The sequence below is a fragment of the Pholis gunnellus genome (assembly GCF_910591455.1).
Source record: "Pholis gunnellus genome assembly, chromosome: 1".
In the NCBI taxonomy this organism is placed as follows: Eukaryota; Metazoa; Chordata; class Actinopteri; order Perciformes; family Pholidae; genus Pholis; species Pholis gunnellus.
In genome coordinates, this window is record NC_136528.1 from 14,612,351 (window position 1) to 14,630,892 (window position 18,542).

The 18,542-nt window shown below is 42.1% G+C and overlaps 1 protein-coding gene across 1 annotated transcript in view; it reads right to left on the reverse strand.

Moving 5' to 3' along the window:
* Positions 1-648: 648 nt before the first annotated feature.
* LOC306693875 (semaphorin-4B-like) overlaps positions 649-18,542 on the reverse strand; it is a 43,135-nt gene continuing 25,241 nt past the window's right edge. Inside the window, exons 3-15 of the mRNA XM_079156532.1 lie at positions 18,066-18,226; positions 17,683-17,745; positions 16,949-17,047; positions 14,400-14,511; positions 13,883-13,999; positions 13,415-13,572; positions 9,023-9,204; positions 8,413-8,563; positions 7,657-7,867; positions 7,323-7,438; positions 6,304-6,461; positions 5,737-5,828; positions 649-5,365 (exon numbers count right to left, since the gene is read on the reverse strand). Of these exons, the coding sequence (XP_079012658.1) occupies positions 4,593-5,365; positions 5,737-5,828; positions 6,304-6,461; positions 7,323-7,438; positions 7,657-7,867; positions 8,413-8,563; positions 9,023-9,204; positions 13,415-13,572; positions 13,883-13,999; positions 14,400-14,511; positions 16,949-17,047; positions 17,683-17,745; positions 18,066-18,226 (2,393 nt within the window). The 3' untranslated portion in view covers positions 649-4,592. The remainder of the gene's footprint in view (positions 5,366-5,736; positions 5,829-6,303; positions 6,462-7,322; positions 7,439-7,656; positions 7,868-8,412; positions 8,564-9,022; positions 9,205-13,414; positions 13,573-13,882; positions 14,000-14,399; positions 14,512-16,948; positions 17,048-17,682; positions 17,746-18,065; positions 18,227-18,542) is intronic.

Below are 18,542 nucleotides of genomic sequence, written 5' to 3' on the forward strand. Positions count from 1 at the left end.
TTCAAAATAAAGTCTAACACTGTTAAATGAGTTTAACGGTTACCTGGGAACATTTCAAAATGGTACCCAATTAATGCACCCAAATGTCCAATTTAAAGATTCCACCTCCTACTTTGCTCTGCTTCCCTCTATTAGCATCAGTCCGTGCACAGGACAAGTTCAGATCTTCTGACATGGTCTGCTCGAGGTTATGGGCGGCAACTGCATCATTCTAAAGGGATATTAACTGTAAAACTGTACAGTTTTGTTTGGCAATTAAATCTTTCATTTATGCCGTGTTCCACCTTACACCTGTGAGATACAAGTGTATCCTTGGGCATGTCATTTTCAAACAGGGGCCTGAGCCAGAGGCCAAAGAGGTAAATGTGTATAATTGTTGAGGTAACTATTCAGCTTGATGACAACTCCCAAGAAGGCAGAAGTTGATTTGAAGAGGCTATTGAGGTGTTCATGTCATACCTATAATGAATATATATATTTTAAATAATTTTAAAAATAATTTTCATCCATTTTCACTTTCTCTCCCTCAGACATGCCTTCTATACAAACTCCCAGGACTAAAGCAAACAGCATAAAATAGACTGCCACACGCATGTGTCGAAACATGTATTTTATTAATTTATCTTAAAAAATTAAAATAAAGTGCTTTTTATGTACAATATAATAAAAACAACAGTCACAATCTCAATGATACAAAAAATACAGTTCACAATGTTATTTGTACACAACAATTAAAAAAAAGGAAATCATGCAGGCAAGACCACATTTGTCTAATAGTTATTCAGTCAACTAAGCTTATGGTGTTCAGTATGCTGAGCCGATATGGAGGATTTGGAGCTGTGCTTGCATCTTACGGCAGCACTACATTGTGCAGCACAAATGAATAATTATATTCTATGGTGTCATTTATTTGTAGTACGTTTGAACAAAATCCTAAAAAGATGTTGCAATGGATTATCTACTTGAGCCATTTTAGGAAAATAGACTGCGGTAGATGTTCTACAAAATATGCAACAGTCGGCTACATTCATGTCCAGTACAGTATGTTGCATTACTGAGAAGCCACTCAAAATGAAGCAATCACAATGGTAATGTTTGCTTTTAAAAGGAAAAGCACGCCATTAATAAATATGCATTTATAGTATCTAGTCTAGTATGTACTTTGTTTGTTTACTAACTAAAAAAGGTCAAATGGTATTGAAACTTCTGATTTACTACAAATATTATTCTTAAATATTGACCTCTTCAGAAAGATGTTTCTTATGTGCACAGTATCCCTTCTGACACAAGCAAAAACTGCAGAATGGTACATGATTTTGAGCAGCTCCCAGTCTTACTGTTTACAGGTTTAAGTTAATGGTGGCTTGGGTGAATCTGTAAATCTACTGTTGACCCGTGTTGTGGAGTTTAGTGTGCCCATGGAGGGCTACAATCACGCCATTCACCACATCACTGTTGGGTAGTGTACGATGTGGCACGCGGCTAAAGGCAGAACAACTTGACACCTAAAGGCATTTTGAAACGATGTTGTGAGGTTATCCACCAAGCATCTGAAGCAGGGGTTTCAGCCTCCAGAGAGACATTTTATAGTTTAGAAAATCTGTCTTAGCCGTGGTGGCAAACAACGCTTTGCACCAAAGCTTTTAGAGTCTCGTTTATTCTAGTTATGCATCTGGTGGCAAAGGTTAGACTCTTACTTGGTTAGTCTCAACAAACACAGTTAAAGGAATAGGTAGACCTTTTGGGATATATACTTATTTGTGTTAGATGAGAAGATCGACACCAAACGCTGTCTGTATGGTGAATAACCGCTTAGCTTAGCACAAATACTAGCAACATGAGAAGTCTTCAAGCGGATCTTGCCAGCTGCTGCTGGCAGCTTCAAATTAAGCGTGCAGTCATAAGTGGCATCACTTTTCTCATTTAACTTTTAGAAAATGAATAAGCATATTCACTATAAGATCAAACCACCCCTGTAATTCAGTTTGGCATGACAATAAAAACAAGATTCCCCTCCTGCTTGGACATGCTTGATAAAAACCAGTCCAGGTGCTGAACTGACAGCATGTGAGACATGTGCAGTACTCTGTGCAAGATTTGAAATGTATGCTGAAGTAGGCAGTAAAGCACTATGAAAACAAAATATCAGCAGTGTTCACTCTCTAGTTTCAAGACTATCTCTACAACACATCTTGCACAAGGTCCCTTGAAAAAACACACACAATATTAAGCACAGATACTGTATATACACACACACAACAAAAAAATAAAGAAAGAAAAAAAAGGAAACACTGACCACTGTTGCGCAGTGCACTTTGTCAACTTGTAGCAGTTACATAGCATTACGTCATCTGCTCAGTGTTGGAATTAGCAAAACGTTTATTCTGTAGGATACTGGAATATACTGTATACTGTAGGCTTACTTGTTTAATACAGTGAGTTGGTGATGTTTTCTAAGACATGTGGTGCCATATCGTCACCATGGCTGTGTAAATGTTTCTCATTCCGATTTACACGACACCGTCAGCTTCCTCCATCTTTGGGAATTTCTGCTCGTTAAGTCTCAAAAGTTGAAGCAATGTGGGTGCAAGTGTGTGTTCGTAATGGCTGCACTGGTCCCTGTAATAACAGCGTTCTAAAAAATAATTCTCCTCAGCAGCCACATCTTCTGTCTCTCAGTAGTTGCATTTCTTAAGAGTACGAGCTGATTTTACGGCTGTGCAAACCTGTGAGTATTCAAGACCCTGATTACTTGTGCTTTCACATTAACGTCGCAATGACATCTTGAGTGAGTGTGGGGAACTCAATGTATGTAAGAAATGCAACCTGGTGGAGGAGGGTTATATCGAGCTGATACAGCGCTCTGTGCAACTACATCACTACGTAGTGCAGTCTGGATAAGATGATATGAAATACTATCTCTCCACTACAGTGACAGTTTTTATGGTTGTTCTGTGATTTGCTGAGTTGTTAGCACTTAAATGAACCAAATAGTTTGTTTTGTTAGCGCTCATCAAGCTCAATAGTTTCAAACTGGTTGTGCCCGTTTGTTTCAGTGTATACTAAGACGGTATTAGACTCCTTTAAGAGTGGCTGAAGGAAAACTGGAATATTTTCTCACCTGACAACCACAAGACAAGTTTTCACATGAAGTAATCTCCATGCCATATCATTTGAAAGTCAATTTTCTTTCGCCCAACAGTGTGAAACACAGTCTTTGTTATGAGCTAACAGTCTGAAGAGAAATTTCCAACTTTGCACTTCACATTTGTTTATTATTAGTGCCATTTTACCTTCGTGAAACCCACCGCTGGGCCCGTCACCATGTGCTCGTTGACAGTGATCAATGCTATAAGCATGGGAGTGGTCATAACAGAATGGCACTATTGCATTTAGATAAGACAATCAAGTTGTTTTTGTGTTTTGGCACAGTGCACATGATGATTTCTGTGCTGGCCTGATGATGGGAGAGGAGTGGACGTCCCCTTTTTTTCTTGGCTCTCTGTGCTTGTAAATGTCCACCAGGACTTGACATAATCCGAGGTCTCTTTTCCATATTCGCCTCAAAGACAGGGTCAACAATGTTTCCTTATCATGGTACCTGCAGGTTAATACTGAAGAACAGGGCTGTCTCAGATGAGCAGAGATGTGGCGCAACGGGTTCCCGAAATTGTCCGTGGTGCAGTGTTGTGTGAACAACAATATACATTCAGGAGGTAAATGTCAGTATTTAGGTCCTGGAGCATATTACGATCATGTTTTTTGATCATTTTTCTTTCAGTTCTTTTAATTCTTGTTCCTCCGTCTCATCGTTCAGCAGCTTTATCCTCATACAGTCATGACATTTATTCAGCAAAAGCGAACAAACGTGATTCTGACTCACCTCCATAATGTGTGGATCATGATGAATATGCAATGCATGCATTATATTTTCATAAACCTGAACTCTAGGTCACCATGTAGCTCTGGCTTGGTTCTGGTGCATGTAAAAAAGCTGAAGTGTCGCCTCTGTGGCATCCATCTTCTGCAGAGCATGTGGAAGGTTACAGTACACAGGCTCAAACGGGAGTGGGAAACCTATCAATATTCATAATTTATTGTTTTTATTATATCATATGATAGACATCAACTGGTTATTTTAACGTTGGATCTTGCATACCTAAAGAGATACTGTGATGAATATTGATATAGGAAGAAGTCTTCTGTTTATTGTGTTTTTTTTTCTCTTCCTCATATTGCCCAGCCCTAAGCTCACACACATTAGTGGCCATGAGGATGACTTAAACAAAGGCTGTTATGACTATTCTGAGCAGCTGCCATGGTTGTTGATCCTGGTTTGAAACCGAAGTGTTGCGCTGCTGCTGCTGCTTCTTCTTCCTGCCTTATGCAGCAAACCAGACCAACCTCTGGCCTCGGGAGTGGAAATGATTAAACGATGTAAATGACCTCTGCACTAATCACAGAACAAAAGATGACGAAAATAAAAGATGTGCTGTGATGCAGAGGGATGTCAGGGTCTCCTCTCCTTTGCTCGGTGGCCTGTATCCTTCATGGAGATACAGGGTGGCATCTTTTTAGCGAATACTGTGCTCTCAAACAATAGAGTCTTTGATCTCTGAGCCTAGCCTCACTCTGGGCCGAGGGCAGGTTGGGGAGTATTCCACGTGGCTCTCCTTCACGTTAAGCGGCCGCCTGTCGGAGGACTCGGAGAAGCTCTTGCTGTTCTCCGGCGAGGACTCGTGGGTGGGCGTGCTGCAGATGTAGTTGTCATTTAGCGTTTGGTAGCCCTTGTGATCAGAAGTGGATACGGGGATGGTGTTACCGTTTAGGGGCAAGCTCTCAGCGGGCTTTCCCACAATCCTTGGCTTCTTCTGCTGCATGTTGGGGCACTCGCCCTGCTTCAGCATGGACTTCATATGATCTCGGTTCCTGTAGATGACGAACAAGGAGAACACCACCAGGGAGAACGCCAGCAGGGCGCACACCACAATCAGTTCGTTCCAGTACGTCTTGGTGTGCAGCTGCTCCGAACGAGACTCGCCGGGCAGGATGATGCTCTCCTCCTGCTCAATGTGCGGCGTGCGTGAGTGACCAATCAGAGTGGTGCTTTCCTGGCGGGGCTCCGCCTTCACACAGTAGTTGGCTAACAGCTGGCGGAAACCCTCCTCTTCTGACCAGCACTCGTAAGTCTCCGTCCTGTCGGCTTGCGCCACCACTACCAGGTTTCCCTCTGGTGTAGCGTAGAGGAACTGGCTGGCATTGTCACTGTAACGCCACTTTCTCTGTGCTAGATTGGACCGCAGTTTACAAGGCAGGACTCTGAATGTGTTGACTGGGATTATAATGAGCTTGCATTGGGAGACCCCTACATACAAAAACAAAAAACAAAACAACGTTGCTCCAAAGATTCAGTTTAAGAAATATTTTACTAATTGCATATGGAATAAGACTCTCACATCTGGCAAAAAAAGCAAGTCCTTTAAAAGAGTTGGTGGATAAGTCATTTATAAATGTATGTACAGTAACTACATCACTGCATATAGTACAGTTTTAAAATCAAACTATAATTTACATGAATTCTTACATACAGAACTGCTCGCTTTTAACTGCCGTCATATAAATCTGCAACAACATGCGATTGATTCTTCACCGACTGCTTTATGTGCAGGCTGTTGCTGTGTCAGTCAGGTGACAACACTTTAATTACAGACAGCTATACAAAGAGAACACACTCACGAGAAGCTGCTGGTCTGGCAGATCTGGTGCTGGGAAACGTCCTGTTACAAATTGCTGATGTATCGGCCTCCTCCACATCCTGCTGCCAGTGACTGAGACAAAGCATACCAAACAAAACAGCAGGGTGAGGGAAAGCAGCTGTAATGAGAGGAACCTTGGATGGATGCACTCATTTGACTCTCCCTAAGTCTGTCATTGTAACACCTATGAGTATAGCTTCATCGCACTATGACTAAGAGGACAATCTTCTTTTAAAAGCTTCTGTTCAAGCATGTGATGAGGAGCTTTACATGCTTTTTTGTGAGTTTGTTTTGGGTGCATGTTTACATCCAACTAGGGTTGTAATGGTATGAGATTTTCAACGTAAAATAACAATTTTAATACTGCGGTTTACCCAGGGAACATTAGAACCCTACATCTAACACAACAAAACACATTTAAAAAAAACAACCTAATCTATCAAGGTGGCTAAATGAACAAATGCAGCCTGTGAGCTAAGGCAGATGAACAAATTAAAAGTGAATGATTGGGAATAGGTTAGAGATTTGTGGCTGTGTGATCTCTCACCTGTCAGGTGGAGCCATCCTGACGTCCCGACACAGACGTCCGGTCCAGGCGCAGTATGGGTCTCTGGACAACACACACTCTCCACAGCTGAGGTAGTTGGAGCAGTTGGCCACAGGAACCTCCACCAGCCCAGAGTTGGACGACACAAACAACAGACCCTGCAGAAGAGAAAAATGTGAGCGAGTCTGCGCGATACAAAGTTCTCATCAAAAAGGTTAAAGTGCCAAACGGAACTTCTGCTTTTGGTTACTTATTTCTGATTCAGAAAGGGAAACCATGCCAAGATAATTACTTAAGACAAACAGAGGAATATAACCTAAACAATGGCCAGCTGTTCTTTTACTTGATGCCAGCCAAGTAATTTGATTGTGGTCGTAAACATATGGCTACAACGAAAAGTGGTTGCTACACAGCATTGTCTCCATTTATATTTCATTCTTTTGCATCACTTCTCAGACAGTATGCATCATTGTGTCGAATAACTTTTATCCAGAAATCCATGTTCACCGTGAAGGTGACGTTGATACTGACGTACAGCACACCCCTGTGTTCCCTAAAGTGCAGGCTATATTTAGGCCATCTAACCCCTATATTAGATAGACATCATGTGGATTATGTCGGTCGTTCATATCCCTATTTGGAGCTAAGAATATTCACAAAAAAAGCATCTTGGACTTTATTAGAATTACATAATCTTAGATTGCAGTTTGGCTGCTTTGGCCCGGGGAGAGGCCATTATGTAATAAAGAGGGACAGGTAATGAAATTCAGCTCTGGGGAAAATGCCAGAGAGGATCAGAAACACTCTTCCAGACGGTGCCATAACTTAAAGGAAAACTCAACAGAACGGCCCCGCTGGAAAGAAAATTTCTGTTCTCCGGTAAATCTAGCTCCTCCATATTTTTACGACTTGAAAATGAGTATGAAAACAGTAAACAGGACATTAAATATGAACTTACACAAAACCGTATGATAGTAATGGTTATGGGTGTGTATTGAAATGAAAGAGTTGTGATTTACCCTCTGAGGATCAAGTTCGATGTGTTGCACTGGCTGAGGCTCAGGAAACAGAATCATCTCCTCTATGATGTGCATCTTATCGTTGACATTGATGGCCTTATGGAGCTTTCCATCATCTGGAAGACACAGGGGACGAGTGGAAGTGACTTATATTGAAGGCAGGGGACAGTTTGTGGGGGATAAAAGCAACATCTAGGGTTTTGAAATGACAAAAGCCTACTTTATGTTTGACAAAAAGTGAGAGTATCCTTTTGTAACATTATTTTTCCTTTTAAAGATTGATGGAAAGACCCACAAAATAAATAACTTGCTGTTGCTGCGTAATGAGCTGTACCTGTTCCGATGAAGAGCACGTCGTAGGCCCTCTCCATGCCTTGGATCTTGTGCACGGTGATCTGTGTGTAGCGCACGCTGCGTTTCAACAGCAGGGGAGCGCTGCGGATCACGCTGTCCATCAGGTAATGGTCCTTGACAAAGTTGAGCACTTTATCAGGCATGTGCAAGGACGACTGGATACCCATTTGCCTGGCGTGGTTGGTCACACACTGCGGGGAGTAAATTAGAAATGAAAAATGAATCTCTGCTTATCCAAGTAGACCTGGAAGTACAAACATACAAGGAGACAGGATATTGTATTGACCTGTGTGTAGCCTTTCTTTATTTATAAAGTCAATTAAGTTTAGGGTTATGTGCAACAGCAGACCTGGCTGGTATAGACATTTTGAACCATGTTAAAACTAGAAGTTATCACTACTAGTTTTAAGCTGTTATGCATTTTCTTTGCTCCAGGGACTTGTGAAGAGTTAAGCAGAACATTATCAAGACAGTACTTTTGGAAAATAAAAGGAGAACATCTGCTTTACATCAAGCTCACTTGTTGAACAGCACGGGGGAAAAGAAATCAGTTTCGGGTTACAAGTGGAAATGTTTTGTTGGAGACTGTAATATACATTGTTTGTCCGTGTGATAACAAAACAGAAGAAAATAATAACAGGAATGTTACTTTTTTTTTTTTTAGAGACAAATACTTGAACAGATGCACAGAGTGAAGCAAAATAAGTCGAGTTGTATGGTTTCCTGCTCCACTCACCGCTCCGGGCCGTGGTTCGGGCACAGGGTGGTTGTACGTGTACCACTGCTGTGTCTCCCGGTTGACCTCTCGGTAGCGCCCGCTGAAGGCTCTTTCCACCTGTGCCATGGTGAAAGCGCACACCGCTGAGCTGCCCGACGCTCCTTTATACCTGTGAACACATACAAAATTCAAGATCCCTGTGTCTGATTGCATGTTGCCATTATTTTACTCAATATATCCTTTGTGCAGCTGTCATTTCCTTCAGGAAACTGGAGCAGCAACTTCTAACTGAAGAACAGTTGTTGAGTGGGCGCTTGAATGATCTCCATATGAAAACCTTTATTTTGTTGAAACATTAATTAGACATTGGGGTTGCATGAGCTTGTGTTAGTGTTTAAGCTCATTACAGCTGCTCTAAATTCAGAGGAGCCAAGTAAGAAAAAGGCAACTTGCCAGGTTTAAGATATTAAATAAAAACCGTCTCAAGATGGTGTTTGTGAGCTGTGTTGATTAAAGGGTACGTGTGTTTGTACTCACAAACTGAAACAGCGCCATAAATCAGATTCATCCAAGTGCCTCTATGTCACCAATAAAGCGATCAGAACAAACTCCTCCCTTCGTTTCTCACCACTGGGAGGTGAAGACGCCGTAGAAGACAGTGCTCTCCCAGCTGTCTCCCATGGGCTTCAGGACAAACATGTCCTGGATGATGTTGAAGGGGAAGCCGTCATCAGGGAGGGAACACAGGAGCTGGGCCTTAAGGAAGGTCGTCCATTTCTTCTGCAGCACCCGTTCGCCGCCTTTATCACCCTGCAAACAAAGTGTGTCGTATTATGTAACAGAGGACTTTATGTCTCATGAAACTATCATTTATTAACACGCTGTTTACAGTCATCCTGAAAAGAAGGACAGAACATGTCATTTACAGGGTGAAGGAAGAAGACCAGAACACAACACCCGGCTTATGAAGATTTTAAAGTCCGCCCTTAACTTCTTACTGTTGCAGCTACGTCTCATTGGAGCAGACTATATATATATATTCACTTAAAAGATCCTCTCCAGGCATGTTCATGTTATTTATAAATGCTCTACAAATAAGAACACACTACAAAAACATCAGTCTCAATTAATATGCAAATAGTTTTCATTTCAGAATTGCTGAACACAAGATGTCTCCTACATCCTCTCTCAGTGTATGTGCACTGGAGGCTTCAAGTTGCATACGCACACGAGTTTAACTCAGATTTAAAAAGGTGAGCACAGAGAAACTTTCCTCCTCCAGTAGAAATCAAACTCGTATTTCATTATGCACAGTGAAGCTCTAACATCCAAGATAAGTAACAATAAGCAAACTACATCTTTAAGGTGGAGGGGGACTTTACGCTACAATACATCAGCTGTTGTAAGACAAGACCTGCAGCTGCAATCCCTTCTCTCTGCTTTAGAGGATGCTGTTGAGGTAAGGGAATCTAAAAGTCGTTACTGTTGTGATCCTTTTTTTTTAGGGAAGAATCACAACCAACCACGATTTTAATGTTGTGATGCAAATCTAAGTATTTAAATCCTTTCCTTTGGTGCAGCATATGTGTGGTGCCTTTGAACTAGAATACAAAGGACATTTTTGACAATAAAATGCGGGTAACAAAAAAAGTTCACATAAAAAGATGCCTCAACATAAAATACATGTTGCTCTTTGAAGGAGAGGAGATGGTGAAATGGAAAATAAACAGAATGGCTAGTTATTCACTACAGCCTTCAAACCAACATTCGGGGTTCACTTCTCCTCCGAGACACAGAAGAGGAATTCACTCCTTTTAAGGCCGTCACTAAATATTCACATAAACAGTTATCAGACAACTTTGCAAGGACTAGCAATTATCTAAGAGATTGTAAACACCAACAGAAACTGCTCCAAAATACAGAACGCAAGCTGGAAAGCACAGGAGGAGCAGGAGGAGGAGGAGGAGGAGGAGGAAGAACACAACCAAAACAAGGGGTCTCGCCCAATCTCAAGACAGTTTTCCTTCCTCAGACCCAAACTATCCCATCAGCACGGCCTCTGAAACCCATAACAACTCCTACATAACAGCACAAGGAGTGAATCACCCTTGAGGAGATGATCAAATGCAAAACTAGAACTTCCCCCGTTCCCTCCTCTGTGTGCTGTTACACGCAAACAATCATGTTGCTCAACGACAGTGAGGTGAAACCTCGTGGGAGAGATGCACGGCCTGGGAGCCAATTACTAGGCTGTGGTAGTAGCCTGTCCACATAATGAGGAGACCACATTCTCTGCTCTCTCAGCTGTTCGTCGCCGTTGTTGCTGTGCTCCGCTGCGCAGCTCGTACTCTCAATAGCATCGACCCCCGAAAGCTGTCCTCCAAAAACATACTCGTTCTTTTGTGCTGTATTACATCGCTCTCTCACATTCTATCTGAACTTCACATTTCAGATTCCTCATGTTTGTCAACCTGAAGTAGACGAACAAGAAGTAAAGAAAACGGTGCCACACAATGTTCAGAATCTGCCTACTTTCCACAGTCCCTCAGTGTGCACACCTGAATAAACAAAAGAAAAGAGGGAGTGGAAGAAGGGAGGGGGACAGATAGGGAAAAGGGGGAGAAAAAACAACTCTGGAAGCAGAATTACTTGGCAAACCCAAGTAAAACAGTAGTTAGACCTGCATGAAAAAGGCTTTGATTTACGAGAAACTTGTCTTCTTTAAAAAAAGGTAGCAAAATGTCTGGCAAGATGAGTCAACACGCACAAAATATTTCAGATATCAAAATGAAAGCACATTCAAACATATTTGGCCTTGGCCTGGTACACAGAGAGAAAAGGGAGTACATGTTTTCTGTCAGTCTGCAAGAGTGTGTTATAGATACTAAACCACTAACGGGGAGAGGCCTTCATACCTCACTGTTACCTAAACTCTAATCTGAGTTCAGCACTTTCTGCTCTCTGAAGGGTCACACAGGGTGTGTGTTGGGGGGGGGGGGGGGGGGGAGTAAGCCTGCAGCCACTGAGGGGGCTGGTTTCTCACAGACGGATTTGAGGAAAAGACACTGAAAGGTGGACAGGTGCATGCCGGTGAAAACAACAGGAAGTTAGTTATTGTAGTTTGGCTCGCTCACAAACAAGATCACCGGCGGCAGCAGTGGCGGCAGCACACAGCTCATGGTGGCAATTATGGTACTCTAAAACCCTTAGAGCCTGATTGCAGCAATTTGTGTCATAACTCCGTCAAATCTAAATACACAGACATGATATTTTTAGATTCGGTGAGTTGCACATTCAGATGATGCCTATCGCACATAAACATTCTTAATTATCAAAGTAATCCAGCGATAGTTTTCTGTACATCCATGAGCATATTGCAAACAGAAACAGCTGATAGCTAATTTGGCATAATTTAAATTGGTACCAATTTGACAAAATGTAAACAAATGTAAGCTTATGAACATGGGGTTCAAGTCGTAGCCCACAGCATAACTTACTGAATGCTTTGCAACATTATACTTTCTGTTAACATCCCCCAAAAGCATTATGGGAACTGTAGTTCTGGGATGGGGTATAGTTGTCTTAATTTTGCCTGAGAGGCAGAGCACGCGGTCAGTATAATGCAAGTTTCATAAGAATAAAAACCGACTTATTACGTTAGCCACCTTACCCCTAAGCCATGGCTGATGTTTCCATTGCAACAATCATTGACGTCTGTTTTTTAAAATCATCATTTACCCAGAATTCATGGAAAATTAGTCTTACTTGACAACCTAGACTGCTTTGTGCATCAGATGAATTTAGACATCCATCGATGAGAGGGGCAATATATGAGGTTGTTGTCCCTCATGTGTTGGCCCCCTTTTGCACAAAATTGCTGGTCAATATGTGAATTCATCTCAATACATAGATTTTTGAATGCATTTCCCCAGTAAATTAGGGAACAAACCACCTGCATCACTACTGTACAGCCACAGAAAAGCATCTGAAAAGATGTCAGTCAGGAAAAAGAGGGCTGCCGCATTCCAGAGGTATAAAGGCGCTTTATAGAGCAGAGAAAGCCATTCTTCTGTCTCTATTGCACAGTTCATCTGCAGCAAGTTGCCACAGTCTGGGGGCCTTTCTGTCGATGACTTCCATATATAGAACCCAGGAGGTGCTCCGCCGGCTGCGAGAGGTGTCGCAGCAACGAGTGCCAGAGCCTAGCAGGACTAAGTCATTAAGCTGTCACTTAAGATTACATGCTGTCCCCACGATTACTCACATTACTGCCTCCATGAACAAGAGACATCAGTCAGGGAGGGATGTGCTAAGTGCATGTATATCAGGCAGCCGTTTAATTGATCTGATTACAGGTGAAAAGGGATGAAGTCAGCCATTGATTATTCAGGGTGATCGACCAAACTAACTCTCGGAAGAAGAAGAGGAAGAGGAGAAGGAGGAGGAGGAGGACGATGTCAGCAGTTTAAATGATGCGAGTAAATTCTGCAGTTGCTACAGTTTGCATGCTTTGCCTGCAACAAATACAGGCCATATAATAGAATGGAAAAAGCATTTCATATTGCTGTGAAGCAATACTTGAATACTAATAATGCCTGCAAAGCTCAAGGCGCTGGTGGAGAAAGGCAAAGAGCTGGAGGGATGGACGAGTGCAGCTGACATTGTGAGGGAGATGGAGGGAGAGATGACATTGCAGAGAAAAAGGGAGGGGGGGAGGGGGGGGGAGGCGTGGTGAGTAGGCGCAGATAATTCAGGCAAGGGGAAACCAAATCTGGTGAAAACATGTTTGCACAGTCAAATAGAAAAAGCTTTACCGCGCCAGTGACATATTTCCATTGCATCTACACAAGCATGACGTACAGTTATATGTGACCGAACGTGCTTTGACATGGGAGCGTCCCGCCTAGTTTTAAGGCAATTGTATCAGGATTAAGGAGAGGAAGCTTGAGGCGCCGCTGTGCCTCTTATTTCTGCATGGCCATCTTGTATAATGACCTCAACCCAACCGCAGGTGTCTTACCTTACACACGCGAGCGATCCTCGACACAATGGTGTTGTCAAAGAAGTCAAATTCTTTCCCCGCCTCGCTAAAGAAGAAGTAAATCTTGTCGTCGTCTCCCACAGGGTTTCCTATTGGCTGACTCTCCTCGATGTAAGCTGACCCGACAAAGACCGGATCTGTTAAAAAAAAGAAAAAATGGTGGTTGGAGAGACACCTTTATCATCTGCGCAAGGGAGAGCATTTTTTTTGCATTACTTTTGTCAGTCAGAGTTCACTCTGGCTGTTTTGAAGTGCACATGCAGCGACTGATAGGGCCGCGCTCCCGCAATCTAAGAGGGCTTGTCTTTGCTCTCGGTCTGCTGCATTAGCGACTGCGCCTCGCTAATGATCGCTACTTTTCGGAGATAATCTGCTCCGTTTGGTACATAATGGAAGATGAGTAGAGGGGCAAGAAAAAAAAACTGTCTGCCATCTGATGGAGTTTACCTTGCAGCCATTTTAAAGAGTTTTCTGTCTTCAGAGCAGTTCCCTGACCCAAACTCTTGTAAATGACTGGCTCATTCCCTTGGAAGTTGCTGACAGTACCAGTGTACAATTCACCATCTGGAAGAAAACAAAAGGAAAAAATTGCAAGATTTACAATTAAGAACTTGATTTTCTATTAATTAAACATAAAGTACAAAGACATGGTGTACAGGGAGCTTTCATAACAGATGACGTTATAGTTTAGAGTGAAATGAGAGCAACAGAGCAGACTGAGTTGAGGGATTAGACAAAAAACTATTTATTTTCATATCCAGCTCAATTACTCACTAATTGCTTGTTAAAGAAATTGAACACAAACATTGTCGGTTGGTGTCCGGCTATTTATCAGAAGGACGGGTGCAGACAAACAACATTACTGAATCAAAGTAGCTTCATAAACAGCTCATAATAATACCTTTGCATGACAAATGGTTGAAGTGACATAAAAAGAGGGGGAAAAACGTGTATTACTACATACCGACAATGATGGCAGTGGATTTATAGTCTGGATTAAAGGGGCAGCGACTGCGCCCATCTTCCATCACGACCTCGCCCACTTCATCTCTCTCCAGTGTGAATGTTGATGTGTTCTGGAGACAAGACACGAAAAGCAAATGTCCCTCAGGCCCAGTCCAATTAAATTCTACTTACAGTAGTGAGCTCAGCGACCTCAAACTCGTTCTCTCCACTTGTTCATTACAATATAGACAGCGCATTGACTTTAAGGGAGTTTGGTCACTTTGAACACACAGTAGCTCTGTCTGTCAGGATACTGTACGTCATAGGCAACTAAACTTTTTCATTGCGAGAAAATGAAAACTTATAGCAGATCTAATGCTGACTCATTATCATGAAATACTCCTAAAACGACTAGGCTTGTTGAACAGGTATTGAAGGAAAAGTTTATTTTATTCCTCTGTGCCATAGAGCTGCTGTTTAAAACCCCATCACCTAGCTTCACTGTTTACTACTACAATGAACACAGCTACAGTTTATTGTGAGTCAGCTCTGCATGCACCATCCTGTTGCCTTAAATGCTCGCTAATGTGTATTAATCCCTTGCTCAAAATAGTCTCTGAAATGCAATCTTTACTTCTGGTAAGTACTATTTGCTAAAAAACTACAGCGACCAGCTGTTTCGGGATTTTTTTGTAAGCCTCATGACAAAATGTATGTCATGATTGGGAACATATAGACTGTGTGCTGAGCGAGACAAGCTGAAAGCATTAAGGGACAGACTTAAGTACTGTTGTTTTTGGTCTTTTCATTGGATTTATTGAGAATTAAAAAAAAGATGGGATCCTTTAAATTTGCCTGGTACAAGGTATTTTCATAAGATCTGGCTTCAGGCAGTTTATATGGTTGACACAGGAAGGAAAACTTGATTCATGATAGGACTTCACTGATGATAAAAACTGAGATTTTATAACAGGCCGCAGAACATACTTTCAGTAATTCCAGGTACCTGAGGCTGGTTAATGTACAAACAATATCGTTTGCTCAAGTGTATATGCCACGGAAATCTCCAGTAAGTATGTGGGTCATTATTCAGCCTCTGAAAACAATTGTATTATGTATTCTTTGGCAAGTCTGAGAAAAAAGATGACATCACTTTCATAATCTCAGGGTTGGGCTTTTAAACAGTTGGGCTTTTAAACAGAGAGTCTGCGTTTACAAAGAGCAGGCAGGGACATTGAAACATGTTAGTTGGCATTTATCAGGCTGGGAGGGTCAAATGAAGGCGTGGGTGACGTCTTTAAAATATTTGTTTAGCCCGACCAGCAGTCCAAAACCCAAACACAATTTACGACGGCATAGAATAGAGAAAAGCAGCAAAAAATGTCACATTTGAAGAGCTGGAAACAGCAAATGTTTCGCATTTTTGCTCGATACTTGACTTAAACGATTAACTGTTTATCAGAATTGTCGCTAATTATTTTATTTTGTTTCACTGATCGCCCAATCGTTTCAACTGTAAAGTGTAGGATCAAAAGGGTGAAGACATTAAAAAAAAATGTAAATCTATCCTTTCAACTTAAAACAAAACTGACCCGCCTATATTTGAAACAATAGGGATTACATTGAGCAATAAAGCACTCAATATACTGTACATATGGGAACTTGAGTATTCCATTAATATAGACAAGGAAAGAAATGTATGTGGACAATTTGCAGCAATAGCAATAACTTGTTCTATTCAATCAAATCAAACAGGACAGTGTCGAGTGCCTCCATTGCAGGAGAAATCTTCCCAAACTTCTTCATTATGAGTTATTATTCTCAGGGCTTGTTTCAATTAACGTCTGTCATCTGATCGTTTAGTGTATCTCCTTGGCTTTAGTGTCCCGTTACTCTGTCATTAAACCCTCTAAGACTGTTTTGAGAAGAGCTATGAAAATAAAACATTTATTAATGTTAGTATTATGCACCTCAGGGAGCGTCTGGCCGCTCTGGGTGACACACGCGCACACAGAGTTCTGGTCTCAGTCAACATGACGAGTGTTCACCCAGACAAACCGGGCTCAGAGTTGCTTGGAATCCCAGTTCAGGGCCTAAAGTCCTGCCAAGTGATATACAGTCTGAGAAATCCCGTGTTGTTCTTTCACTCTGACGTCAAAGGGGAGAGTTTAATGCCCCGCTTTAAGAGCCGAGCTGTCGCCAAGCTTGATCTCCCCCCCTACCACTGAAATCAATGTCATCCTGCTGCCGGTTACCATCACTCCAGACGTACTCCACTGCTAGATAAACAGATCTCCTGCTTCCCTCTTGCTGTAAACCAGCTTGTGTACCCCCTGTTGACTTGTCTGGCTAAAGTGCCTCAGCAGCATTTGGTTACGCTTGGATAACAGCAGATCCAATACGGACATGGTGGATAAAAGAGCTCGATTCCTCCAGAACACACACACACACACACACACACACACACACACACACAAAAATCCAAAGCTGCTCTAGTGAGTGGAGATAAATACAAATCTAATCACTCTTGGAAGTAAACAATGGGTAGATTGAGAGGTCATTACTTACTATGTAGGCGCAAATAGGACTGAAGGCATAGGTGCCACACACATAGAGATGAGTACTGTTCAGCCGCAGGAGGATTTTGATGTAATTGAAGCAATCAGTCTGGATGGGGAACAAATGGAAAGAGTGTGAGGTCCACGAGTCCACAAGATGTTCTTACAACTGAATGTGTTTTTCTGGAGAGCTCCTTCAAATATGTGCCTGGAATACTGGAGCTCGCAATCAGAAGCAAAAGGAAAAAAACACAAATACTTCAAAAACTGTGAAACTGGATAGAAGTAGTTTGAAAAAAAATAATAAAAATTGTTCTCAAACGCAGTTGGGAAAACCTCCCAGCATCACACAGCAGTTGCCTGGTGGGCTTTCTGTAATACACAGACCAGAGTTGTACACTGCAGTGTAAAGATTACCAAGGGTTGTCGCCTAGGGATAAAACAGCTGGCATGACAACAAGGCAACAGACAGACAAGAGAGAAGCAGTGCACAGAAAAGAACAATTCCCTGGTGAGTGTGCACACTTGAAGAATGTATTTGTAACTGCTGGAAAGGTTTGTCAACACAGCACTCAATGCTCATTTCATCTTTCTCACGACACGAGTGAAACGATTCAGAGAAGACTGCAAGACCCTGTGAAAGAAAAACCTAAGCTCTCAATATTGTCATTACACAAGTATCAACCTGAGGCATTTTCTGGATTTGGCGTTTTTGCTGGAGCTGTATTAAAAAGTGCCTCTCACCTCCAGGTTCTTCCCTTTGAAGCTGCATTCCTCTCGTTTTCCGGCAGGAGTGCCCCACGTCAGCTGGAGATGAAAAAGAAACCCTGAATAAGTCATGCCAAATTCAGGGAACCGTGCTGATTCTGCTGAAGACTGTTTCCCTAATATCAAAATGTATACAAAGAACTGGCGTGTGGTATGGAAATACACAGGACAGGTGGGTATTTAATTCTGATTATTTCATGTTTACAAACTGCATTATTAACGGCAGATAAAACTCTTACCCAATGAGTCTTAAAATGACTTTTATACCCACAACAGAAGTGAGAGTAAATTATCTGCCAGCCCACTTCTTCACTGCAATATCTCCTGCGATAATCCACTTGGCGTGTTGACACACTCACGTTCCTCTGGAGCTTGGTCTTGCTGATGTCCGAGAGGCTGAGGGCAAACAGCGCCTCCCTGGCTCCGACGTACAGCATGTCGTCCTCCTGGCTGAGCAGCAAGGAGGTGTAATTGAAGACGCCGTCCACTGAGAATCTCTTGGCCGACCTCTCCTTTGCATCTGGGAAACGGCAGGAAAAAAAACAACACACTCTGGAGATTATCATCACATAGCAGGACAGAACAGAGAGGAACAGAACATATCCTGGTGCTGGAAGTACAAGAACACGCACATAGAGGTCCCCAATTCAAGTTTATTTCTTTTTTGCTTTCTGCAGGGAGAAAAACAATCAAAGATTTCCATTTCTAGGATTTAAAATGCATGTTGAGGAGTGTATGAGCGTTTCAAAAGGGTTCCAAAATGTCATCTCAAGATTAAAACAACAAAAAAAAGGTTTTATTCATGTTATTTGATACAAAATACCGGTCAAACGGAT